We start from the raw sequence: 26,805 nt of genomic DNA on the forward strand, positions 1-26,805 counted from the left end.
GCACAACCACAGCTCAACGGCGTTCCTACCAAGGTGGCCCCATGAACCCAGGTTCTCAGATGCTGCACAACCACAGCTCAACGGCGTTCCTATCCAAGGTGGCCCCATGAATCCAAAGTCTGCAGATGCATGCGCAACCACAGCTCAACGGCCGTTTACCCCACGTCCCCAGAATCACCAGAGGGACATCGGCCTAAACAGCTGCATCGACCAGGCTTTGCTGAAGACGGGATTGGGGCTCCCCCCCTACGAAGGAGCAGCGAACGCCTTAGGGCTAAGAAGAGCAGAGGAGAGGGTACAGCTGTTTTACGGAAAAGTGCAGGCTTCAAGCCAAAGAAAATAGCTGAGGAGCAGAAAGCCCAGAACCCTCGACGAATCACAGAAATCGAGCCTATTGAAATCAACGTGTGCTTCAGAGTCGACCAGACATTGGGACAATAGACTGACTATATAGTTGGATTCATTTCTAATATGATGTGGTATTTGGTATTTGTAGGACAGTTTAGGATAGAGTGTGTGTTTTTTGTAATCTTCCCCTTTGAATTCGTGGCGGATCCATCCTGGAAACCTCCATCCTCACACTCCTTTCTATTCTGCTCCCCTCCCATCTCTTCTTTTGCAACACACACAACCCGCCCTTTGCCCTGGGAGCTAGTAGGGGTCTTTCCCCACAGTCCAGGGGCACTGGGCTAGGGGCAGACACTGCCAGTGGATTCAGTCCTCTGCCTTGGGCACGCCACACGATGGGAACCCCCCCTTTCCACCATATGCACCTGCACCCCTCCCCCTTGGCCTTGGCCAGTGGCTGCTGCCTCTCTGTTTTCCTCCCTCTCCCTTTTGCAGTGGGGCTGGGTCAGGCGAGGTTTTTCCAAGGAAATCAGGCTTAGGTAGGGTTACCATTCATCAGGACCTCCAAACCGGGACAAATGTAGGACAAAATTTTTCAAATGTAGGACAACATTTTTTTTGTGTCCTGCATTTGAATAGGACCGTCCCAGGCTTTTCCTCTGGGCCTGGGCCCCGCCCTCAGCGGGGCGAGCCCAGGCGGGGAGGGACTCCTCCCTTTCAGGAGGGCTTTCTCTCTGGGCCTGGCCCTGCTCTCAGTGGGGGCGGAGCCCAGGTGGGGAGGACTCCTCCCCTTCAGGGAGGCTTTCTCTCTGGGCCTGGGCCTGCTCTCAGCGGGGGCGGAGCCCAGGTGGGGAGGGACTCCTCCCTTTCAGGGAGGTTCCCTGCAGGCCTTGGCCCAAGTTGGGAGGGAAAGCCTCCCATACTTGCCATATCTCGCCCGGGGGTGGGGGCAGTCCGGGGGTGGGGCCAAACTGGGGCGGGACTGTGCAGACCCGCCCCAAACCGGGAAAGTCCCGCCCCCAGGCGGGATATGGCAAGCCTAGGGAGAATGTAAGGTTTCTGTTTTTGGCAGGCCAGGAGGAAGGATAGGAGAAGGGAGGAGGGAAATTAGTTTTTCTCCTTTTATCCCCTTCCTTCCGCTCCGCATAATGTTTCTACGTGTATTCTGGGTAGCACCCCGCAACGTACCAGTAAGGCGCAGAGACGCAAAAACTTCCTTCCCAAAAATGAGTTTCTGTATTGACTTCTTTAATCCCACATCTAATAGTTAATTTTTTCCCATTTATAAAGTCCAACAGGAAGGAGCAAACCACAAGGCTCAAGCAATTTTCTTCGATGGCTAGAAGCCTTCCGTGGGAGTCACGAGAGACACCTTAATAGTAGTAGGTTCCTTTTAGTCCATATTCTTAAATAGCGTAAGTATGGGCACGTTGTTTCAGCAATTACGACAACAACAGGAATAGTAATTTAATACCCAGGTTCTAACTTGACTTTATATATAGTCCATTTTGCAAGCAATCACAGTCGCGTTCAATGGGGTGGGTGGGAAGTTAAATTGATTTTCGCCTTGTATACCCCGGTCTGAACCCGCACCAGTGGTATAGGGGAGGGCAACTATATTTAATGATTTTGTCCCCCTGCCCAAGGTAGCATTGCAAAATGAACTGACTCCCTAACAAGAAAGTGGTGTTGTTGTGTACATTCAATCTTCCCAATTTATAGTAACCTTAAGGCAAAGCTTAGGAATTTTTTCTGGTGAAATGTGTTACAGAGAAGGTTTGCCTTTGCGCCTCTGAGGTACTAACTAGAGGGACTAAATCTGCTGGAAGCGAACCATAGAGAAGCATGCTGGTTATTCCAAAAGAAACCTCTCATTCAGTCTAATCTCTCATCTCTCATCCTCTCCTCTCATCTCTCGCATCTCTCTCTCTCATGTGTGTGTGTGTGTGATGATGATTGTGTGTATTAAATAAATGAAAAAAATTGATGGGGGTTATAGCAATCTTAAGAATAAATACTACACATGAAAGATGCCTTCATCAGATGCCAAACTTCAAAAGGTGAAAGCTTCAAGAAGAAAGGAAAAAAAACTGACGGACAGATAAATTAGGATGCTTCATCCACACATTGCAGACAATTTCATTTTGCCACTCTGAATTGTGTCTAACACTGGAACTCAATGTAACCCACTAGATTCAGCTGGGCTATACAGTAGACTGGCAAAGCTTTAAAAGACATATGCAAGGAAGAGCAGCTGGCAGATAAGCTTTGGTCCTATTTGCCACCAGTACCTTTCCAGGAGCTGGCAAGGCTAAGCAGGAGAAATCATGCAGCGTCCCCAAGAAGTAAAGCAAAGACACAATATATAACAGAAACGTGCCACATGAGCTGAAGCAAGGAAGATTATCAATGATCCGATCATAGTCCCAACTGAATATTAGTCCTTCTAATAATGCTAAAAGGTGATAATCAAAAGTGCAATCTTCCTCTACAAGTTTAAAGTAGATATTTTTAAAAAAAATCGCTATAGTACACTAGTGATACCAAACTTCCCACCTTTCAAGTTTCCGAAACATGGGTGAATCACTAATTCCCCCCCCCCAACAAATTCTGAGCCAGTTTCAAACCTACTGTGCCCTTTGGGAATTCTAGGAGATAGAGAGCATCCATCCACCCATCCGAACATTCAAACCGCCACAGTATTTCTTTACTTGCCTATTGGTCCCATTCCTTCAACCAACCATTTTGCTGTGGAGAGAAAGAAGGGAGGTTTCCTACCCCCATCCCCATCAGAGTCAAGTGTGTTTTATGGAATTCACCTTGGATTCCCTACCTAGGAAGAAAGGTGGCGTATAAATAAGAGTAATAAAGAAATATTCCCAGACCCTATGCTGAGACAAATGTCTATAGATATCTCTTTGGCTGACCGTTCTGAACACCAGTGGTTAAGGACTGTGACAGATTTTAGAGAGACGAGGAGACAATGCACGGTTTCTGTCACCATTCGACATGCTGGAGCAGTTGAATGATAGGAAGAGAAAACAATTGGGGAAAGCAAGTGGATGTAATATGCAAGGGAGTATGAGAGGACCTAGTTGCCTGTTGAGTTTAGATTTTAATCGGAAGAGAGAAATGAAACTTTAATGACATCATAACATAAAAAAGAGCATTGGTGATCAAACCAAGAACCATCTATTTCAGCTTCTGGTCTCAGGGTGAACAAACATCAAACATCAATTTCAGCAAATATACATGAAGGTCCATTCATATCACCTCAAACTGTCACTTTCACACAAGTGGCATCGGAGCATATGTCTTGGCCCTTGGAGGTTGGACATGCCATTAGAGGAGTAAACACTGACAGCTTTATCATCTATAATTTTCTCTAATTCCCCTTAAAGCCATCACAATATTGGCCATACCCATCACAAGGAGGTGGAATCCCATAACTGTTCATTATAGTGAAGAAGGTGTCCTCAAAACGAAATCGATCAGGTCCAATGGATCACCTTGGCGTATAGTTTAAATAAGAGAGGGAGAAAAACCTTATAACTGATCCTATTGATCTACCAACTGCACATCATTCCATATGCCCCCTACCATGTGTATAAGCTAGTATGCCATCGTTTGAACCATCATAGCATTTTGCTTTGTGTTGAACCAAGCAGGACGAGCCTAACTTTCCATTCCAATTTATGGTGACCTAAGGTGACCCTGGTCTAGAGGGTTTCTTGACAAGAATAATGTTCAGAAAGAGTGTTTGCCTTTGCCTTATATTCTGTGGTGGAAAGAAAAACGTTACTTGGCCAAGATACAACAGTAGGTTTCGATTAGCTGAACTGGTATTATGACCCGAGTCTCACCGAGTTTCTAGTCCAACAGTCAAACCACCATACCAACTCTAGCTCTCAGCTCAAAGAATAAAAAGGCTAAAGTAAACAGCAATATTCACAGACTCCAAATACGAAAATCAGTTAAAGGAAATAATTAACAAAAATTACTTATTAAAACAATTACAATGGATGGGCAGTTCCCAAGTGAGGACCCAAAGCCCCCCAACCCACAGACGCTCCCCCCAAAAGGAAAAAGAAATTCAGGATAAAATGGCTCAAAAAGGGCCATACCCATCAAAAAGCAGTGCACTGCCCTAGATCCTAAGCTCCTACTCTAAAATAACCCTGAAAAATAATAGCATTGAAAATTAAACCAAAAAATTAAAACGGGAAAAATGACATAACATCGACTTTCGGGTTTGTGTTGGTGCACTGGTGCAGCTGGTTGTTGTTGGAAACAGAAAGGCCCCCTGATCCGCTCTGCAGCGGCCACCCCAATTATGCAACATAAAATACATCCACATAGTGTAATGAGTTGGATTTATCCTGCTACCAAAGGAAATGAATGCTACATTTTTCTTGCTCTTCCCCCACACTAAATTTCTGAGATCCAAGACTTAAGTGGAATGTTTCAGGTTTAAATGCTGACTGTTTGGACTACACTAGTTGGTCATGAGTTGGAAGTGGGATAACAGTAACCTCCAAATAAATACAGATGACAGCAAAATAAACCTCAAGCTCTTGTTCTAAAGAGGTGGGGTGGGGGAACCACCATGTTATTCACCTCACCATATAGTTTCAGTAACAGCAAATTCCACCTCCCTGCCTAGGATGGAAATGAATGCTTATGGAGATGATGTAACATGTTTCAAGTGCAGTGGGAGGATGCGTTGGTTGGTTTGTATGTTTGTTTCCAGGTGCTGTTGTAGTATCTTTCGAAAACCAACCAAATAAGGTACTGACGAAGAAGCAAATCGGCAATCAGAACTATACTAAACATTAAAAGCAGCATTAAAGATCATGAGAAAAATGTAAAAAAAGAAAAAGCAAGAAACCAAGTTTTAAGAGATGATGTTTTACAACAGCCTTAGCTGGATGCTAAGAGAGTGAAATCAATCCCAGCGTCCAAAGGATTATGTCCAACATTTTGGAAAAAAATTAGAATTGTTAGCAATAGCAATTAGAATGTCGTAATCACAGTGTGTCCATCATGCGCGATTCAAAAATATTCTTGATAACCAGTGCCTTTTCCATTTAGTATATATGATGATGATATGATGATGATGATGGATGAGGATAGTGATGATAAGTTTATGAGTCCCGATGATATTGTAACAGTCTTTACAGAATCATCAAAAAAATAAACCTGGTATGATGTACAATCGAAAAAAGGATAGACCCAAATGTTTGAATTCATAAGTGAACATGCAGATTTTTTCAGTGTGAGAATGATGTGATCATGATACCATGCTCGTATCAGCCTAGCTGGTGAATTTTGCATGAGTTGAAAGTTCTGGAACAGTGGTTGCCAATCCCTCCATTTGTTTTGGAATTCAGATCCAGAAGCCAAAGCCATACCTGGTCCAAAGCCCAAAATTATGGGGAGCTGATCACAAAACAGCCTGGAGAACCAAGGTTGAGAACACTGACTCATCCTACGTAGTATATGTAGCTTGATAGACGCCATGATGGCAGCTCACGCAATGATTGCACCGATTTAACTGTCTAGGAAGGGTCCCGGGTCACGCCACATGGTAAAATCTAGTTCTAAAGGTTTTCAGACCACACCATGGTCAAGAAAGGACAGTGCGGATAAACTCCTAGAAGCCATCATCTGCAACTAGTAAAAAATGCAATATTAAAAAAAAGTCTACAAAAAAATCAACATTGCGAAAAGAAAAAAAAAAAAAAAAAAAAAAAAATACAAAAAGAAAAAAAAAATCAAAAAAAAAAAAGAAGCAAAAAAAAAAAAGAAACAGAGAAAGACCCTTTTGAGCAGAAACAAAACACATGCAACTTATAACCAGTATAATTAATATATATATAGATTATTTAATTCACTATAGATTGTAATTGGTAGATTACATTTCGGGGTGATGGAGAGTGTTGAAAAGGCATGTGGGGAAAAAGAAAGGCGGTCCACTTGAGATGTGACTTCAACTCTAAGCAAGAGTCTGTATCACAAAATTTTAAAAAACTATAAATCAAGACCTGATAACCACTGATGAATTAGTTACCATGAGCTTTTTTAAAATCATCAACAAAATGTTATTTAATAGGTGCATCTAAATATGCTGCAAGTGTTTTGCAAACGTAGGCCATACAGTGACATTCTCATATGGTAGCTATAGCTACAAATAATTAAATCATGTATGAGCTGTAGAAAGTGCTTAGGAAAAATAAAAATTTGTGACAATAGCAAGAGGAGGGATTTAGTTTTTTCATTTGATGAATATAACTTCAAGGATAAATTGCTTAAAAGGGTGTAAACGTTGGAAGGTTCCTGTTATTGAGTATGTTTAGACTCATACTCTCCTCTCTGGACGTTTATTATGGAGATGATTAGTTTGGTGGTTGTAATCTTATATCTTTATTGAAGGAGGCTTGAACGAATGGTGTGCATGCTGGACTACTTTCTAATGTGTTATTAAGCAAGGTTTTTTAATTGCTGAACGTATTAATGTTTTGCAATTTAAATCAGTTTTGTTGTTTATACTTATGATCTTTTAGTCAGTAAATGGCTGTTACTAAGTTGCCTAACTTCTGGCAGAAAAGGACAACGGAGATACATAGTAAATAAAAATCAATCAATACACAATCCATCAATTAGCAATAGCCTTTTGATGATACTGTAAATGAATATATCCCTTTTATAGCCTGGCAGCAGCAGAAATTAGGGACCAGCTGTCCCTTAACGTCCGTTAAAGGCAGTCCCAAGGAGTGTTCATGTAGTAACCATAGCAGGAAGCCATTATTTTTTTTTCTGACATTAACAGAGAATCAAACACAAGCAAGTTTGAAAAAGCAACTGAATTAAAAAAAGGCTCAGGGCACATAGATACATTTTTATGACCAAGAACAATTTTAAAAGTTGTGTCCCATGTCTAGCACTTAAATGCAGGTGTATTAGTATGTTGTATTATTAAGAAGAACTAACCTCCTGCTTTAAGTGCAATATTATACATGATTCACAACTCATACAAATACAGTAGAGAAGGAGGAAATTATATCAGACTATGTTAGCAGAGAAGAATCATTCTTTGTACCAAGAGGTATAAAAAGGGAACCACTTTTGCGGCATTGATCCCATGACATATCGGCTTGGCCAGTCCAAATCTCTTTTTCTGCCACAAGTGAGCCTTGGCTAAGTTCCTTACTGGAAGTATAAACGATTTCTTGCTAATGAATATTCATGCTGTGGACGATATGGTGGTGGTAAGGAACCTGTGTAATTTGTGTTATCTCTAAGGAGGCAATGCAACAATTTAAAAGAAACAATTTCACTGTATGTAGGCTTAAAACTCATTCCAAAGTTGTTTTCCAATTATGTTTTCGTTCTTCTATGAATGTTAAATGAAAATGCAGAGAGCAAAATGGTTAGCTGGAACTCACACGGAAAACATAACTTTTACTTCTTGATTCTATATGCAGACATGGAGAAATGAATTTTATGAATCATTATTACATGTAAGACCGAATATTATAATTTTGTTCAGAAAATGTCGTCCAAAGGACTATTGGTCTCTCAATCATTTCAATGAATATTACCAACATATTTAACAGTCACTTTATAATAGCATTCACTGCCTTGGACAATCCAGTATAACATATGGGTATTAGGAACGCTTCCCCTATTTAGCGCCAGATGAGGACCATGGCAACAAACATTACCATGGTCCCAATCTCGCCTTTTCAATGGTACAAAAGGAGCCACAAAAAGCAGAGACTCCATATTTTGTGCCCCAGAAAGAATTCCATAGCACAACCATGCCTTTTTCTTGCACTCCTTTGGCACTGTACATCCGTTAGATGCAAGCACCACAGGAGGTGCCATGATTGCCATGCACTGTAGGGTGTGGTGCATGCTATCATGCGGCCTGGAGGTAGGTCAGGCGTGCATCATGTAGGACACCATACCCTGAATCTGCACCCAGGCACGGGCCTTAGTTGTCGGTGTTAAAGCCATATGCAAACCTTTCACTATTATTGTCATGCTTCAGCCAAACTTGTTCACCTTGCCAACAAGGTATTAAACTGAGTGGTTCAACAAAGATTCCAAACATAGCATGATATATTACTAAGCAGGGCTTTAGGATGTGGGCGTTCTCACTGGTATCATTAAGATAGTTCTGGTAGTAGGGCCATGAAACCAGGAAGATGGCTTACGGGTCAAACACAGCCTGATTTTTATATAAGCAAAGTATATATATCTATATCATCTTGCTACCTGTGGCAGCTGAGGGATTTCCTACTGTTTGTTGGTTGTTATGCCTTCAAGTTCTTCCAGGTCTGTCTGACTTCTGACAGCTTAAGGTGAACCACTATCATCTGGGGTTTTCCTTTGGCAAGATTTTGGTTCAAGGAGGTTTGCCATTGCCTTGCTCCTCGAGCTGCAGAGTGTGATTTCTCCCACCCAGGTCACCCATGTGGGTTTCCATGGCTGATCCAGCGTGTCGAACCCCGGTCTCCTCTATATTCATAGTCTCAGCACTCTAACCACATGCCACACTGGCTCGGGATTTCATATATAGTGGAGTAATATGTCTTGGTTATTAGTTTTTAAAAAGAGTTACACAGGAAGCTTTCTAACCTGTCCCAAAAGAGGATAAGGCACCCGAGAATAGCTCCTTTGATTTTGGGCGAGCCCAGAGCAGATAAACCCAAGGGCCCTTGTTGGGAGCCCAACCAACGTACCACTGATGCTTCCTCTTTCAGGGTTTTGCTCTAGACCTTATTTCACATACTGATTTCACATATCAGCTGATGGAGGATATGTTTCCTAGCTACATTATGATATATATCATGAGGGTCCGACCCTGTTCTAATGCAAAGTATCTTGGTGTGGCCTGGTCTTGATATGGAACATTAAGAAGACATTAGCATTTACAAGAAGAGCTGTTACTATAGGGAGAGCCATGACAACTTAGTAACAATAATAGATACAACATAGGCTGCTTACATTTTTTTGTCCTTTTAGGGATTGGATACTTGGGAACTATCACAGTGAGCACTGTACAGTAACTTCAGCATTCAGCAGCAGACTCTGGCCTTGGCACAAGCATGTACTGAGTCGTATTTCCATGTATGTGTGATTATCCTCTTTAGAATCCTATTATGGCGACCACAATTCATTATGAATTAAGAGAGGGTTAGGGACGGTATTATATCAGCTCAGGCAGATGTAGATGCTACTGTATATTGTGTGCACCAGAATCTAGAGAATATTGTTGGGAAGTGATAATATTTGTGGGTGTAATTCAGTTTCTACATGTTGAATTCCAACCATTTGAGTGTACCATAGAGAGGCACTGGATTTGTGTTGCTGAGCCTCCTTGAAAAACCATACTTATGTCATACCAAATGTGTGAGGGAATTGTCATTTTCATTTTGTTTCCATTGCTTTAGGAGATTCCATAAAAACTCTTGGGACAGATATGGGAAAGGAAAACTGTAAACAAAATGCCTAATTTGCACTCCCAGCATTGCAATATTGTAATTACACAATGTAAAACAAAAAAGAAAACTCTCCTGAGTGGCTAGGAACAGGGAATGGAGTTGTGGGAGGCAGGTTAACTTGGTTATTTAAAATAAGGCTCCAGCTTGCATCTTTATAGTTAGCCTAGAACTCAGTTTTAGACAATTCTAACTCATATTGGGTGAACTGGAAAACAATGGAGAAAGAAAATCACGTGTTATAGAAGTTAACTCCATCTGACAATATTTTTGAGACACAGTTTTTGTTTTTTGTTTTTTTTTAAACAATTGGGTTTATTTAATAATTAGATATAAGTTCTCAATTCCTTAGTAATATGTCTCAGTGGTTAGTGAATGGATTTGTAAACTAGTATAGTTATTAAATGCACAGATAGTGTTTTGGTTTTGTGCTTGGTTCATCTGTGCTAATCAGTATGATGCTGAAACTGACAGCAATGCTCCCACTTCCTAATGCAGGGGCGTCTCTTCTGCCGCAAGGCTCATTCTTGGTCCTACAATCCCTTCCAAAATCAAGACAGGTGGATTGCACGTACCTCTAGTTTTGATGGTGGGCCTAGATGAGGGGCCACACTAGTCCACAGGTAAATTGGAATTAAATAAGCCTGCTTCTTACAGCCTATATGCTAATGGATATTATGCACTCAGGATTAGTCTGCCACAACAAGAGGCATGCTCAAATAAATTTGTTAGTGCGGGCATGAATGTACTGATAGAACATAAAGGGAACTTAGGGCAAAGCCCTGTGCGATTTATAACATCCTGGTCCGCTTTCTTTTGATCCATCTGGACAAGATTTCAAACGGCCCTATTTGCAACTTTCAAGAAAAAAAAAGAGAAAAACCCAAACTGTTAATTTTGTTTATTCCAATCAGACCTTTGTCTCTGATGGTTCATACAAACCAAATGTTAAAAGACATAATGGATGTAGGTTTCAGGTAGTTTATTGTTTATATTGATTTTGTCGTCAGTAATTTAAGTTTTCCAGAAAATTAGATATTCCCCCCCCCCACTCTTTATCATAACAACAACTGGCATGCAGGTAGGAGTATGGACAGCATATATCCAATTTACACTATTGGTAACACCCTTAATTTTATTGTGATGAAGGTTGGAAATCTATGCAGCCACCAACTATCCAATTCTCCCAAATCAAATTTTTAAAGGAATAAGCACACCCACGAGGGCACATCATTTCCATTTAGTGGGAGAATGGGGGAATCAATAGACACATCCAGTTATTTTCCAGTAGGTGAAAATATTGTAAAGGCCATCATCTGCAGGGACCTCCGAGAGGTCGCCGCATGGATTGCTGAGTGCAGAGTGTCCAGCTACAGAGAAAATATCTGGATACTGCTCTACTATCTTACCCCAATGACATGATGTTTGAGGGAGGATGCATTACTTAAAAAGGTGTGTTGGAAAACAGCAACTAGAGACACAGCTTATGGACCCATGCCTATATGCCAGATATCTCAAAATTAAAGGACCATCTATTTTTTTCAGTTTAGCATCACACTAATGATGTACTTACATGGAAACATTTATTTATTATTTATTTATTTATTTACTGTATTGAATCCCGCTCCTTCAGTCAGAAAAGGTTCTCGAGCCAGTTTACGATAGTTAATTAGACCATTTCCTGCCCTAAGGCTTACAATCTTTTTTGTAAAAAAGACAATGACAACAAGAAGGAGAAGGTAATGGCAGTGGGAGGGGAATAAGTCCAGCAAGTTTTTCTCTTTCTTCCGGGCCTGGACAATGCAGATGGATGGCAATTACAGTGGTCATACATAGCTGGGCAACCCTATAGTCCAACAAAATAACATTTCCAGCCCGGGACTGCCAATGAAGACTATAGAGAATGGAGTCACAGTGAGAGTCTTATAAAAAAGGGGGGGGGGGCAAGAAAAAAAGGCAAGATTTATTAATGGGGATGAGGGGAGAAGAATTATATCTTAGGCCTTCCCGCATAAGAACTCAAGGCAACGCAAGCATGCTAGTTTCGCTTTGAAGCTTTCAGGCTTCTGGCATTAACTTCCATGCCATTTTAAATAATTTGGAAAGAGAATACAAAGACCATGAGATGCTCCGTAGGACCTGCTGCTCTAATGTGTAGCTATATGATGTGGGCAAAGCTGAGCAGTAGAGCTAAGAACCAACCCCCACAGTTTTGGAGTCCGTATGCACAGGTCTTCAGTCATGGAAGAAAATTAAGTGTTTAGGGCTGATTTTCCCTCTGCAGTCCATCCCACCTCTTTTGTAGACAGGCATGTAAACATGGCAGGGATCTGTGGCAACAAATAATAGCCTGCATCGCTTTCCTTGCACCCCAATTATTCAGAGGTTAATGCCCCTAAACAGGAGTGATTCCTTAAAAAAAACTGATGGTCGTAGCAGTACTCTGAACAGTGTACTAGGGTATAGTCATCTTACCTAATGCTTCCATGTGAGATACTTTGCTAATAAGACAAGCTGGCAGTGGGATGACTTTTGAAGTCTTTTGATGAACCCAAAGGCTCAATGTGCTACCAGCATTTTGTGTCTGGAGGCTCATTTTATGAAATGGCTGACATGGAGATAGAAGTATTGTGGATGAGTTGGGGAGTAAGTTGTAAGTCTGGTTTGTACCTGGCCTGCCCTATTTTCTGGGCTGTCCCAACTTTGTTTAACCCTAATCCTTGCACTCTCTCTTCATAATAGGACTGAATATTGCCAGACTATGCAGATTCTTTATGAGAGATAAGAAGATGATAATCTAAACCAGCTCAATCCCCCATGAAACTACACTCTTTGATGCTTTATCCTATACATGGACTTGTTGGTTGTGGTGGTTGAAGGTGTCCATTTGAAGAACCCCACCAGGTCTTGCTCATTGCTTACTTTTGTTGTTGTTTTTGGGAAGAGTGACAGCCTTTGACTGGTGTTAAGGGCTGGTCTATTTAACATGCAATTTACATTCCGAGGTCAGCCACCCTCCCCTTCAAGTAAACACTCTGCTCTCTCTTTAAAAGAAATGAACTGCAGGAGTGTATGTAGCTTCCTGTCATGTTGTTGTGAAAGCAACTAGACGGTTTCTTTGGGCCCTCACTTTGCAAGCCAAAAGGACAAAGGAGGGAAGGCAGTTCTGCAGAGGCTCCCATTCATTCCAGGTAATCAGATAATGTCTTTCTTCTGTTGGTGGTTTTCTGTTGAGAAAGAGGCTGCTGTGAAGGTACTATCTGCTTACTGGGTTGCATAGGGGCATATACTTAGGTATATTTAATATTTGTTCAGGAGCTTGACAGGCACCAGGCAATATATGGCTCAGATTGCCATTTGGATTTGGTTTGAATGGAAAAGCTGGACATTGAGGAATGTGGGATATTTTCCTGGGCAAAACAAAGGTGGATAGGGCTGTGGGAACATGCACCACACTTGAGTAAGGGGAGCTTTCTAGCCCGTGTTGTTCTAGTAGATGTGACTGACTGGATTCCCCCACCCGCCAAGATCTTCTTTAACTGTTGTTTATCATAGAATAATAGCGTTGGAAGAGACTGCAAGGACCATCCAGTCCAACCCCCTGCCATGCAGGAAATCCAAATCAAAGCATCCCCAAAAAATGGCCATCCAGCCTCTGTTTAAAGACCTCCAAGGAAGGAGACTCCACTACACTCCAAGGGAGTGTGTTCCACTGTTGGATAGCCCTTACTGTCAAGAAATTCTTCCTAATGTTGAGGTGGAATCTCTTTTCCTGTAGCTTGCATCCATTGTTCCGAGTCCTAGTCTCTGGAGCAGCAGAAAACAAGCTTGTTCCCTCCTCAATATGACATCCCTTAAAATATTTAAACAGGGCTATCATAACACCTCTCAACCTTCTCTTCTCCAGGCTAAATATCCCCAGCTCTCGAAGTCGTTCCTCGTAGGGCATGGCTTCCAGACCCTTCACCATCTTAGTTGCTCTCCTTTGGACATGTTCCAGTTTCTCCACATCCTTTTTAAATTGTGGTGCCCAGAACTGGACACAATATTCAGAATATAGTGGCACTACTACTTCCCTTGATCTAGACACTATACTTTTACTGATGCAGCCTAAAATTGCATTGGCCTTTTAGCTGCTGCGTTGCACTGTTGACTCATGTTCAACTTGTGGTCTACTTGGATTCCCAGATCCCTTTCACATGTAGTTTCATTCAGCCAGGTGTCCCCCATCCTATATCTGTGCATTTCATTTTTCCGCCCTAAGTGCAGTACCTTACATTTCTCCCTGTTGAAGTTCATTTAAGTTCTGGAGACTTACATTTGTTTAGATTAACAAGGTATTCCTCTACTATCTCTTTATTTATTCTGTGCTGAAATTCCCCTATTCTGTCTTCTGCTCCATTATCCTCATGTTGAGCACTCTTTTCCTTTTCTGAGAACACTGAGGCAAAGAAGGTGTTGAGTAATTCTGCCTTTGCTCTGTCTTCTGTTAGCATTTTGCCATCTTCTCCACACAGTGGCCCTATCGTTTCCTTCTTCTTCCTTTTGCTGCGGACATATCCAAAAAAGCCCTTTTTATTGTTCTTACCCTCTCTAGCAAGCCTGAGTTCATTCTGTGCTTTAGCTTTTCTGACTTTACCCCTACATGTGCTTGCTATTTGTTTAAATTCCTCTTTGGTGATTTCCCCATTTTTCCATTTCTTATGTATGTTCTGTTTAAAAGTTTATAAAGTAGGAGCCAATAGGCAATTTCCATGACCATTTGGTAGGTAGGGGAAGGAGGCATTGTTAACCATGTTCTCTGATGCCAGCAGGTTGGTTAGAAGTACAAAACCTGTAGTGTGACATTTTGTGAGATAGTGTCTGTGGGCTGTTGCAGTGCCTAGAGCCAGAATCTCTGATAATCCAGGCTCTCCTACAATAGCCATTGACCTTGGGTTTTAGTCTGGAAGGGATCGGCCAAAGCTAGTAAGAAAAATTGTTTGGGTTAGAACTCATAAGGTTGTCTAATGACTTGGAATACCACTAAAGAGGCAGGACTATCAGTCTAGTATGAGGGATGGTGATCCTCACCTGAATAGTCCTAATTTATAATAGAGGGCTTTCTGAAAATGTCTTATGTAATGCAAGAGATGTCACTCATGTACAGTTATGTTCCTTCCTCATCTCCTCCCCAATGGGCATCTGGTATAGCCTGTGCAAGGAGGGCAGTGCATTTTAAGCATGTGTGATCATGCAGTTCACTACTCTTCACTTGCACCTAATGCCTTTTGTGTATCTTCTTGGGTGGCTAATAATGAGTGCCCACAAAGGCATTTTGACACATAATATTTAAGCTTGTATGTTAATGAGAATTAGCACAACCAGGTTCCTTTCTGCCTTCTGTCCCATTTTAAGAACATGTAAATATTTCAAAGTGAGCTTACAGTTATTTTGTGTGCATGTGTGTGTCTGTAAAGGAACTAGTATAGCATATGATCAAAAGTAAAAGCCGTGACTGGCAAAATTGCAAGTCAGCTGTTATCCCAGTCATTATCATGCTTTGTTTACTTATATTCTGCTTTTGCACAGGATTGGCTTATACTGTACCTTACAGTATGTAAGACAGTAGCAGTGTGAATAATGCATAGCATACATGAATGTGTGAAGCTGCTTTGTACTGAGTGGATTGCTGGTCTTTCTACCTTGCGTTGACTACATCTGAATTTACAGGTTGGAATCAGTCCCAGTTATGCCAGTAACTGAACCTTTTGCAAACAAAGCATGTGCTTTGCTACAAGCTACACTTGCTCTGCAAAAAATGAACATCAGATTATCAAAACATTTCAGTAGTAATTGTATCATCTTTGTATCAGTCATGAACTCATTAGGCAACTGGCCATTATTTGCTTAGTCTCATCCTTTCCTCAGTTCTCAGTGGGGAAATCATAAAATCTGCCTACTATACAAATAAATTGTAAGTATTACTAGTATTTTGTAGCACATTTGAGACTATGTGAAATAAGTTGTAGCATAAACTTTCATAGACTAGGGCGGGTTACAGACCGCCCTCAAGTGGCCGTTTTCCCGCCGCTGCCATTCGCTGCGGAGGGAAGCCCCAGCGGCCAGACCATGAGGCTTCCCGGTGCAGCGAAAAAGGAGCGCCAAAATGGCGCTCCTTTTCAAAACGCGGAAGTAGCACCGCAAGGGGTGAAGCGCGCTCGCGGTGTCACTTCCGCCACGACACGTCTGGACGCTATGCATCCAAGACGTCAAAATGGCGGCGCCCATGTGGATGGGCGCTGCCATTAAGGACGCGCTCCGTGCGTACTAGGAAAAAGGGTCATCAGGAAGGTAAGATCCTTCCTAACCCTAATATGGCCCTTCCTAACCCTAGTATGCGCAGAGCGTGTACTTTATGGCGGTCTGTAACCCGCCTAGGTCTATTTCCTCAGATGCAGTAGAGCAAGTCTATGAAAGCTTATGCTGTAACTTCTTTTGCTGGGTCTAAAAAGTGCTACATGGTCCCTTTGCATACTGATATTCCAGACTAACATGATTATGTCTCAGAATTTTACAGTAGCATTTGTGAAGTGTGGAGAAGGCCTGTATTAAGTATTTACTGTTAATAAATAATATTTGTGAGAGGAAATCAACATATTTTGCAATTGTTGAGCTGCTTTTTGTTCGTGACAGAAGTTTATAAGTAGCAGTATAACTTTGTCCTTTTGTTTTTAGTGGACAACTGAATATATCTTCTGAGAAGCAGTTTTTGTTTCTTACATTTGGTAATTTAAAAAACACAATTTGTGGTGTAATCAAGGCAGCTATTTCACTGACTTTTCCACAAATATGTGGCTTTTCTGGAAACATCAGCAACTGATATGGGGAATTGGTTTACGTGTGCAAGGCCATTCCAAAGATGATATCACAGGCTGTGTTAGTTGTGCAACGGGTGTGGCATTGCATCAGTACCACCCAGTAGTTTTGTGCAAAGATAAGAGAAGACTGAAGTTTGATGACTATGGAAAGATAGAAGCAGTGTGATGCTGAAAAAAATACTGTCTGCCCAGTGTTATATTAGAGCCAGTGTGGTAGAGTAGTTTGAGTGCTGGACTAGGATTTTGGGAGACCAGACTTTGAATCCCAACTCAGTCATTAAAATCCACTGGGTGGCTTTGGACAAGTCATAAGCTTTCATTCTCAAAGGAAGGTAATGGCAAGCAATCTCTGAACAAATCTTGCCAAGAAAACCCTACGTAGGGTGGCCTTACTGTCACCATAAGTCAGAAATTACCTGGAGGCACACAACAATAACAGTGATGCAGTAATTAAATGCAGATCACACACTAAAAAACCTTCCCTGAAATTAAGTTTCTTTCTCTAGCTCTCCACAAATCAATGTTCCTATGAGATACTCAAGAGATGATAAAAGTTAGTTGTTGTTGTTGTTGTTTGGACCAGTGGCCATGTTAGATGGCAATTTCTGGGCACTGTAGTTCAAAAAGGAACATTTTCCCCTGCTGCTGAGAAATTCCATAATGCATTGTGCGTCTTTTGGAAGAAATACTCTGAACTTTTAGTAGAGTGAATGTGTGATGCAGTTTTGTATGCTCTCCTTTTATAGCTATACCAATGGACTACACAATTATAATGCTATGATTCCACTTTAATGGCCATGTTTTCATCCTGTGTAACCCTAGGGTTTGTAGTTTGGTCAGATGCACCAGAGAAGCTCTCTGGCTGAGAATTCTACATGCTCTACCCTAAGCTGCCAATCCCAATTAAAGTGGAATAACAGTGTTATAGTTGTGGATTCCAGCAGAAAGTGAAGAGCTATAAAAGGAAGAATTTCATTGTCATCTCTTCTTCTTTTGATGCTTCTCAGTTTAGGATCCCCTTGTGACTAGGTAACAGGTTGTGATATATGGAGTCCCATCACTTGAGAAGAGAAGGGGATCATAAAGAGGGAGAGTGCTTTAGAGAAAGGAAAATGCTTTCTTCCTGGATTTCCCCTAAACCATTCTTGAACACATAGCAGGGCAAAAGAGCTACCTGCAGTACCTCTAGGGACAACAAGAAGGAGAACAGTATTTGAGTGTAAGAAAAAAACTCCCTCCCCTCCTGTCATTTTATGTATGCCCCTTCTCTTGCCTCCCAGAATGTTTCAGGGATGGCACAGTTGTGGCTAGAGCTCACTTTGATGCCTGTCAGAAGAGTCCTCAGTGTAGAGTGTTCATTTGTTCCAGCAAAATCATATTACTACCCAGGCTCTGTTGTTGCTTGCCCATCCAGTTGGCCTCAACCCTGTGGATGAAAGACCTCCAAAAGACCCTGTTCTAAATGACCTTACTCACATCTTGCAAACTCAGGGCTGTGGCTTCCTTGATTGAGTCAATTCATTTGTGACAAGGTCTTCCTGTTTTTCTACTGCCTTCCACTCCAATGTGCATTACATCTTTTCCAGTTCAGGGTATAATGTGATTAATATATGTGTGAATTCCCTTTGTGGGCAAATTGTTCAAACCATTTGTCAATCACTTGTGATGTGCTGGACTGGTTATGGGAATGTTACAACATGCCACCCTTTGCAATTTTCTGTGTCCATTGCTGAGTCTACTTAGGGGAGATTTTTGAAGAAGTGGTATGTTGCGATTGGGAGACATGCTCAGTCTCATGACCACTTCCCCCACATCTCACGCTCAAAAAGAAATGCCATATAAGGTGTTCTTGGTGACCATTACTGAGATGGCAAAGACTTACTTGTTTTTAATGTTTATGAAGAGACATGCCTGTGTCTGTGTGCATTGATCAGTCTTTCTCACTCTGGGTTTAACTGTATGCTAGGCTCCAGTTTTCCTGAATCCCCTAACCAGTGCAGCTGGTAACTAGACTGAAAGGGGATTCTGGGGATTACAATCAAAAAAGTATCCCCCCCCCCCCAAGATCTGGTTAGTGCACATGCCATCTGTATATCCAGTTGAATGATTTATAATGTAGGGGACATAATATCAATAATACTTAGAGGAATTATCTTGTTGAAGGAAACAGGTGTGAAGTCATTGTGAAGCCACCAACCACACAAGTCTTATTAGTCTGTCTTATATTTAAAGCTATTGATTTACCAAAATGACTTGGATTTCCAAATAGACTTTAGTAAGAAGATAAAGAAGCCAAAACGTTGGCATTCATCCAAAATGATTGTTCCTTTTTTGGGTAGAGGAGTAAACCATCTCCAGTGGTAACTGGAGGCTCTCATGTCAGAGGAATGGTAAATTTTCTTCAGGTTTTCTTCCAAACTTTAAAAACACTGTCCAAGATGCTGAACCTATTCTGAGGGTAGCTGGATAGTTCTTTTAAACTTCAAAGTAAAAACCAGAGAAGATTCACTGCCCCACTGATATAAGAGCCACCAGACACCACTGGCTTTCTCTGAACCTGGTTGTCTATGAATCCATGTGGTTGAAATAGACATGGTGTATAAAGTATACTATTTGTAATACACACATTTCTCACAGTTGTGGATGGAAAAGGGCAATATAGTGGAGTTTACCTTTTTACTAAAGGTTTAGAAGTAAACAGATTTTGGATGGGGCTCCCCAGGAGTTGAGATGCTTTCACCCAGGCTGTGTTCACAATAATCTAATAAATATGTGGGTTAATCTGGACCATTTGCTGTATTTTGGTATACTGTATCTGACACACATTCCAAAGAGTTGCCACATGATTATTTAAATTTGGTTAGTTAAGAGGTAATAGGAAGTAATTTGTAGGAATTGTTCAGTAGTCTACATTGATTGGCAAATATCATAGTAGATCTACTTTTCCCTATTTGGCCATATGGTGAAGATGTTGGCAGTTGTAGTCCAAGTGCATATACAGGGCATTGGGTTGTGGCTGTAGCAGGTGGTGCAGACCTCAGTCTATTACTATAAACTTGAAAATGTTGCAGCAGGTGAGACAAGAAGACAACTTAATTGTGTACTTTCCATCCAGTTCTTTATGCATGTGGCTGCTCTATGGATTGCCACTTGATATTCTTTGGTTTATGCCTTTGGGCTGATTATAGAGTTTGGCACAGCTCCTCTCCTTTGGGTTTAATCCAGGCAAGATAAGGAGCAGCTCAGCTTTTGCAGTAATGTCACTGAAAGGGGTGGTCATGGCAACGACTCTCCTGGGACCAGTTATGCATTGCAAGCACTTTGTGTTTGTGCTTTCAGGAGTGTAACAAGCTATCTGTGCCACTGGTAGTGAGAAGAATGGGCTCAGTTTCAGAAATGCTCACCTTGGTCCCTCTTCACCAGAGGCCTGATCTCCTGGAGGCCTGTGCTGACCTCATCAATGAAGAGTGGAAAAGGAGCAGGACCTCCCGCCTCCACTCCCTGCAGAGATCCAACGACAACTTCCCCATGTGCTTGGTGCTGATCAGGACTCAGGGATCAGTGGAAGAAACTGCTGAAGAGAAGTTGACCAAGTGTCAGTCTCAGCTCTTGGGTCATGCCCGGCTCTCCCGTGTCATTGGCCAGCCTAACAGCCTATTTGTGGAGACGGTGGTGGTTGCCAAGGCTCTCCGTGGGAAGGGTTATGGCAGGAAGCTGATGGAAGCTGTCGAGAGTTATGCCAAATCCCGAGGCTTTTGTCATTTGCACCTCACCACCCATGACAAGCAGCATTTTTATGCTCACCTGGGTTATCACTTGTCCAAGCCTGTTCACTGTGCAGGATTTGTGAGTTCCCTTGTCCCTACTGAATTTCTGGAGAGCGTCTCTCAGCCTCAGCGTGATGAAGAATTCCCTGCAGAGTCCAGAAGGCATAATACAAGTTCTGGAGTCAATTTCCCTCCACTGCAACCTCCTGCATCCCTTTCTCTATCCTCTGCTTGTTCAGGAGCTTCTCCCCCACCTCCACTCCCACCTCCACCCCCTCTATTGCCACAACCCCATTCTTTCCATAACTCCTCTTTCCAGACGGTTAGAGGTCAACTTAATTCCTCTTTGTTTGTCCCTGTTCCTCATTCTGCTGACAGCATGAGTGCCACGACTGCCCCACTGCCCACTCCTCCTCTTCCACCACCACCACCACCTCTTGTGCCTCCACCAATGGCCCCTTTGCCAGGACAGCCAAATTCATGTGAACCTGCCTCTTCTGGCCCACTGGGGAACAAAGCCCAGGGACAGATGTTTCTAGAAACTCCATATCGTGACCTCAAAGGTCGGCCCATATTCTGGATGGAGAAGGCCATCTGATATTTTTCTTTCTTTCTTTCATTGTGTGCCACTGTGTAGAAGCTGAAATGATAATTGGAGGAGGGGAAACATGTGAAAAGGAAAAGTCAGCTTTTTAGCTGTGGTGGGAGATCATTGTTTTTTAAACAAATAAGCCAACAAATTTGATTTCTTATGAGTTTTATTTTATCAGACTCCTTTTAAGAGAAGAGCCCATTTAGATGCCGTGAAAACATGAAGATGCTAAAGCAACAATCTCGGTATTTTGAATTCACAAGCCCATGCCTCTTACTTTCTTTTGGTGTAATATTCTTTCCTTATTGAATTACGCTGATTTTTGCAATAGCACAGTGAGTGAAGCTGCCCTGAGCTTTGTATGAAAAATGGATTTGCTTATGTCTGATTTCATTTAACCAATAAACAAAGATCTGAACTGTCTCCTATTGACTCTACAATGAGTGGAAATACAAACACATTACACAGAGCTAGCAGTTTTGAAGTACAAATGCAATTGTCCCAATTTAGCAGGGACAGCCCCAAGAAATACTGTTGTCCCACTTTTAGTAAATTTTGCCAACTTGACTACACTTGTATCCCAATTTTCATCCATAAAATATTGTAGGGTATCCCAGTATTAACACTAACAATATTAACAATAACACTACGGTTATTCTGTATTGGTAGTAGACTAGAAATGTAAAATTTAGGGAAATTTTGAAAGTGTCAGAGAGGGAACCTGTTTGTTTTTTTTAAATTACAAAACAGTATTATCACCTTGTACACATTCAAAGTCACTGTATCACTTTAGAAACATAAAATGTTTGGCTTATCATTTTTGGCATATTAAAAGTACAATTTATTCAAAATAGAAGTACAAACAAATTACTTTTTAAAAAATTCTAATTTTTGTTACAAATGGGGCTACAATTTCCTGAACTGTAAGGAATGCCTGTGTGTGTGTTGTTTGCCTTCGAGTAGTTTCTGACTTATGGTGAGTGTAAGGTGAAAATCATGTTTGGCTCCACTAGTTTTCTGTAGTTTCAAGCAGACACAACACACACTTTTTAAATAAATTGAGAAAAAGAAACCAAGACCAACAGTTGTAATGATCTGATACTGTCTGTGATCTTACATCTAAATCTTCCTCTTAGGACTTCATCACATGGTGGAAAATATGGGCTTTAACAAGGCATTTTCCTGGGACAGTTGTGCAATCGCAGCAAAGATTTTCCCACACATTGTTCTTGGAGAGGACTTATCCCAGGAAGAACCACAAATGCTCCAGCAACAAATAATTCATGGGATGTCCTGTGAAAACATTGTGGGAGGAAAAAGATGAGGCCCCAGGCTTTTAAAAATTAAAAAAAAAAATTTTTTTAATTAAAACATTTAAAAGTTATTATTTTGGGGGCAGTAAATATATGGATACCCTGTCCTAAGCATTTTATTCATCATTTTAAAAGAAAATGTACAATAATCCCTTTCTACACACACACACAAAATAAATGGGGGTAAACTTTTCCCCCATAATTTTGCATTTCCCCTCTGAGTCTTCACATTTATAGAGTAGTCTTATTGAATCAATGGAAGTTACATGTTGATTTGTAAGTTACTATTCATTCAGTGGGTTTACTCTGTTTAGACTAACTAGGATTTAGGTCAATATCTGCATATAAAATTGGGAGAAAAATTATTTTTGTGTGTGTGTGGAATAATGGTGAACAAACTGGCCCTATATAAATAGGCTTGCATCCAATTCTGATTTGAATCTGATGCAGTTATTTGCCTCTTGAGTACATATAAAGAGGATCATAAGTGTAGCTTGCTTCCGCTTTTACCACTTGCATGGCACATGGTGTTTTCTCCTTTCCACAGCAGGCCTAGATTTTTAAATGCAGGTATTATGGTTTTCTTGGCAAGATTTGTTCATAGGTTTGCTATTGACTTCCTGAGAGTATGACTTACCCATGGCCACCCAATGTATTTCTATGGTTGAGCCAGGATTTGAAGCCTGATCTCCTGAAGTCCTAGTTCAGGGGTCGGCAACCTCCGGCCCGCGGAGGCCTGCCGCCTGGCCCCTGGCTTATGTTGCCGCCGCTGCCGCCACAGTGGCCGCCCGTCACGGCTTTTCGCCACTATGGGCGCCGCCATTTTGCCACCCAAAATGGCGGCGCCCAGAGTGGCGAAAAGCTGTGATGGGTGGCTGCGGCGGCAGTGGCGGCGGGCCTCTAGGAGGCCCGCTGCCGTCTCTGGGGCCTTCCAGGGGGCCCTCCAGCGCTGGCGGCCCCCACCAGCTTTTTTGCCGGCCTCTGACGGGGCCTGGGGCCCCATCAGGGGCCAGCAAAGATGGGGAGGCCTGGCCCCTGGAGGGTGGAAACTCCGCCCTCGGCATGTGGCCCCGCCCCTGGAGGGTGGAAGCTCCACCCCCTGGCACGCGGCCCCGCCCCGGAGGGTGGAAGCTCCACCTCCGGCACGTGGCCCCCCAGTCGCCTGAGGGACAGCAACCCGGACCCCGGCTCAAAAAAGTTGCCTACCCCTGTCCTAGTTCAACAATCAAACACTACCTCATGCTGGCTTTTATCTCTCCTAGAGCAATAAAACTACTTTATGACAAGTTAAAAATACTGCACCACAGTCTAACACAACACAGAATGTATGTGTATACTTTCCTCTAAACTGCCAATTTCAAAATACAGTATTTATATACTTTTAAAAAAAGTTTTCAGGATCCAAGTCCATTTAAAATTGTCCCCTTTCCCCTTAAAACAGCATTGCTGTGTGTTCGACTGAGAAAGAGCCACTAAATCAAATACTGTGCAACTTGTGTACCTGCTATTAAATGACAGGGGTTGGGTGCATGTAGAGCAAATACTTTCATTTCTGAATTATGTATTGTATATTGTGGCTTTGAAATGGAGGTTCTTATTAGCTGAAAATAATCTCCAAGTACTCAGTATTGCCTCTTCCAATCTCATATTAGGCACTTCGCAAATAGTGTTGCACTTGCAAACCCACAAATCCACCAGGCTAGAAACTGGCATCTAGGATGTTCAAGTTATTTTGCTTCAAGCATGGCATTTTCACTTCAAAATATGTCAAAACTAAGTTGTTTTGCACTAACTATTTATATAACACTTGCTACTACACCAAGTGTGATAAGATCCTCTAGTGTCCTTTGTTGTTAGATGGAAGAGGCAGTGAATATGTGTGGCTTACCTGAGGAGTAATACATCTGGAAAGGCACTAGGTAGAGGAAGACTGTTTTAGTGTATGACTGGTCTGCTGATTTTTCCCCTGTCTTACATTCTGAGAGCCAACTATGAAGACTGATTTGTGGCTTGTGGTGTAGCCTTGAAAAGTCAGTCCAAGCCACCACACGTTGAAACATGAGAAATGGGACAGATTATCCCCACACTAGCAGTTGTTATATCCTCATCCTCCTCTTGATCTTGACCTATTGGCTTCAGAGTGGACTGATCCAGAGCCATTTCAGAGAGGTTGCACAGGGCTGGGTTGGTAGAGGAGACCCATTCATTAGCTACATGGCTGCCCTTTGGAGCAGCCACCACCTCCAGTAGCCCACTCCAGAGACATTCAGGAATTTGGTAGCATAATAGGAGAATGACCTTGGCTTAGCTGTTTTTTAGGTTTGTTATTCATTCAGGCTGCATTGCAGGAGTGGAAAGTGAAGCCAAGAGGAATAACAAAGCAAACAAACCCAAGCCAACAAAGGAAAGGAGCCCAGTCTGTACTTGGTGATTCTTCATTGTGGAAAAACACTTGGCAACCATATAAAGCCATTCCTCCCACTATCCCAGTGTACTTTTGTCAGCCTCTGCTGACCAGTTACAAATTAGGTTGGGTTTACACTAGCTCTCTACCAGGCAGCTGCACACTTTTTGACAGCCACTCCTTTTCTCCTCAAAAGTGTAATCCATGTGTTTTTCCCCCCCACACACCATGTAGTTTTGCATGTATCTCAGGATAATGGCCCTAATATCCTAATGCTGACAGGAGAGCCTGTGGCAGGGACAGACCCAATTAATCCTCTGTCATCCCACTTTTTCAGCTGCATTTAAAATGTCCCAGTTTTTCTCTCCTCCCTTTCCCTTCTTCCCCATAGCTTTATGGCTTCAAACTAAATTCGGAGTTCAAAATTAACAACAAAGTTCAAAATGCAAAATTCGTTTGCTTTCAATTCATTCAGCAGGGGAGAGGGCAAGAGGGGCAGAACCTTTTTTTTGCATAGTAGAATCAGGCAAAAGCAAACCATTGCAGTTACATCATCATCATCATCATCATCATTTATACCCTGCCTTTCCCCCCAAACTAGGACTAGTAGTTAATTAGTAATTATTAATAATAATTGTAATATCTCCCCCTTCCCAATGTTTCAGATTTGTGAATAACATAGTTTCAAAATTGCTAACCAAGGTGGTTATCCTAAATAGGATGATTTGAACCTGGGCCTTCCCAGTCTTTGTTGAGACAGTATAACTATTATGCTGATCTTTTGTAATAGATGGTGGTTCATAAATGGTGGGAGAAGGAACATTCATATTCAGGCTACTCTTTCCTTTCTCCCTTCCAGGGTATACATTTGTAAACAAAGCGGGGAAGGCCCAAGAAGAGACATTGGCTTATTCCAGCCACCATGATTGTGAATGGAGTTATGTGGATCTGCCTCACCTTCTGCCTTGGGGCCATGCAACAACTGAAAGCACATAACTGGAAACAGAAAACTGCCAAGCCCATCGTCCAGCGTGAGCCATTTATTGTAGCATGGAACTTGCCCACAGCCAGATGTCAAGAGCGGTATGGGATATCTCTGCCCCTTGGAGTCTATGGCATTATTGAGAACAAAGGCAATGTGTTTCGTGGCCAGAACATGACAATTTTTTACAAAAATCAGTTTGGACTCTATCCCTACATCTCCCCAGAGGGTAAGTGGCATAATGGGGGAATACCTCAGAGTGTCCCTTTGGAAGAACACCTAGCAAGGGCCTCAAAGGAAATTACAGAGCTCCTGAATCATGGTTTTCATGGTCTGGCAGTGGTGGACTGGGAGGAGTGGAGGCCTCTTTGGAGACAAAACTGGGGCCCCAAAAAAGTGTACAGGAAGACCTCTGAACAGTGGGTGCGGGAAAGGTATTCTGGCCTGTCCTCATGGGAACAATCTTACTTTGCTAAGATAGAGTTTGAACAGGCAGCTCGGGTGCTGATGGAAACCACACTAAATATGGGGAAAGAGCTGAGACCGCAGGGACTCTGGGGTTTCTACCAATTTCCGGACTGCTTCAATGACAACTGGGAGAAAGAGGATAACTACACAGGACGCTGCAACCCCAAAGAAGTCCAGTGGAATGATCAGCTTATGTGGCTGTGGAAGGTTTCCTCTGCTCTGTACCCCAGCATCTACCTCCCACCAAAGCTACTAGAGTCTCACCACCAGCATTACATTCACCACCGCCTGAGAGAGGCACTGCGGGTGGCACAGTTTGGCCTCAAGCAGCCCCTCCCAGTACTCGCCTATTCCAGAGTCTCCTATAGGCACTCTTCAAGGTACCTAACAGAGGTAAGGACTGAGGGTTTCAGCAAGCCCAGAGGGTCTGGAACTATAAAGCCCTAGATTTGCTTTCATGTAATAGGTGAACAAAGATTCAGTCTAGAACAGTGGTTCCCAAACTTTGGTCCTCCAGATGTTTTTGGACTTCAACATCCAGAAGCCCCAGCCACCTTGGTCCACT

The 26,805-nt window shown here is 42.3% G+C and overlaps 2 protein-coding genes across 3 annotated transcripts in view; both read left to right on the forward strand.

Annotated features, from left to right (window-relative positions):
- Positions 1-26,805, forward strand: part of HYAL3 (hyaluronidase 3) — an 81,953-nt gene that overhangs the window by 50,081 nt on the left and 5,067 nt on the right. Inside the window, exons 1-2 of one of the 2 annotated variants that reach the window (XM_042448971.1) lie at positions 12,339-13,045; positions 25,650-26,633. In XM_042448971.1, the coding sequence (XP_042304905.1) occupies positions 25,713-26,633 (921 nt within the window). In that variant the 5' untranslated portion in view covers positions 12,339-13,045; positions 25,650-25,712. Of the gene's footprint in view, positions 1-12,338; positions 13,046-25,649; positions 26,634-26,805 lie in introns of those variants that run through there. The other variant, XM_042448972.1, reaches the window with a different exon arrangement.
- Positions 17,051-21,496, forward strand: NAA80 (N-alpha-acetyltransferase 80, NatH catalytic subunit). The gene has a single exon (XM_042448973.1). It carries the CDS (start codon positions 20,093-20,095, stop codon positions 21,077-21,079), a length of 987 nt encoding a protein of 328 aa, XP_042304907.1. The 5' UTR covers positions 17,051-20,092; the 3' UTR covers positions 21,080-21,496.

The sequence above is a fragment of the Sceloporus undulatus genome, chromosome 2 (assembly GCF_019175285.1).
Source record: "Sceloporus undulatus isolate JIND9_A2432 ecotype Alabama chromosome 2, SceUnd_v1.1, whole genome shotgun sequence".
NCBI lineage: Eukaryota > Metazoa > Chordata > Lepidosauria > Squamata > Phrynosomatidae > Sceloporus > Sceloporus undulatus.

Excerpts from the sequence above, each read along its gene's own strand:
- NAA80 (XM_042448973.1), top strand. The coding sequence starts at position 20,093 with ATGGGCTCAGTTTCAGAAATGCTCACCTTGGTCCCTCTTCACCAGAGG.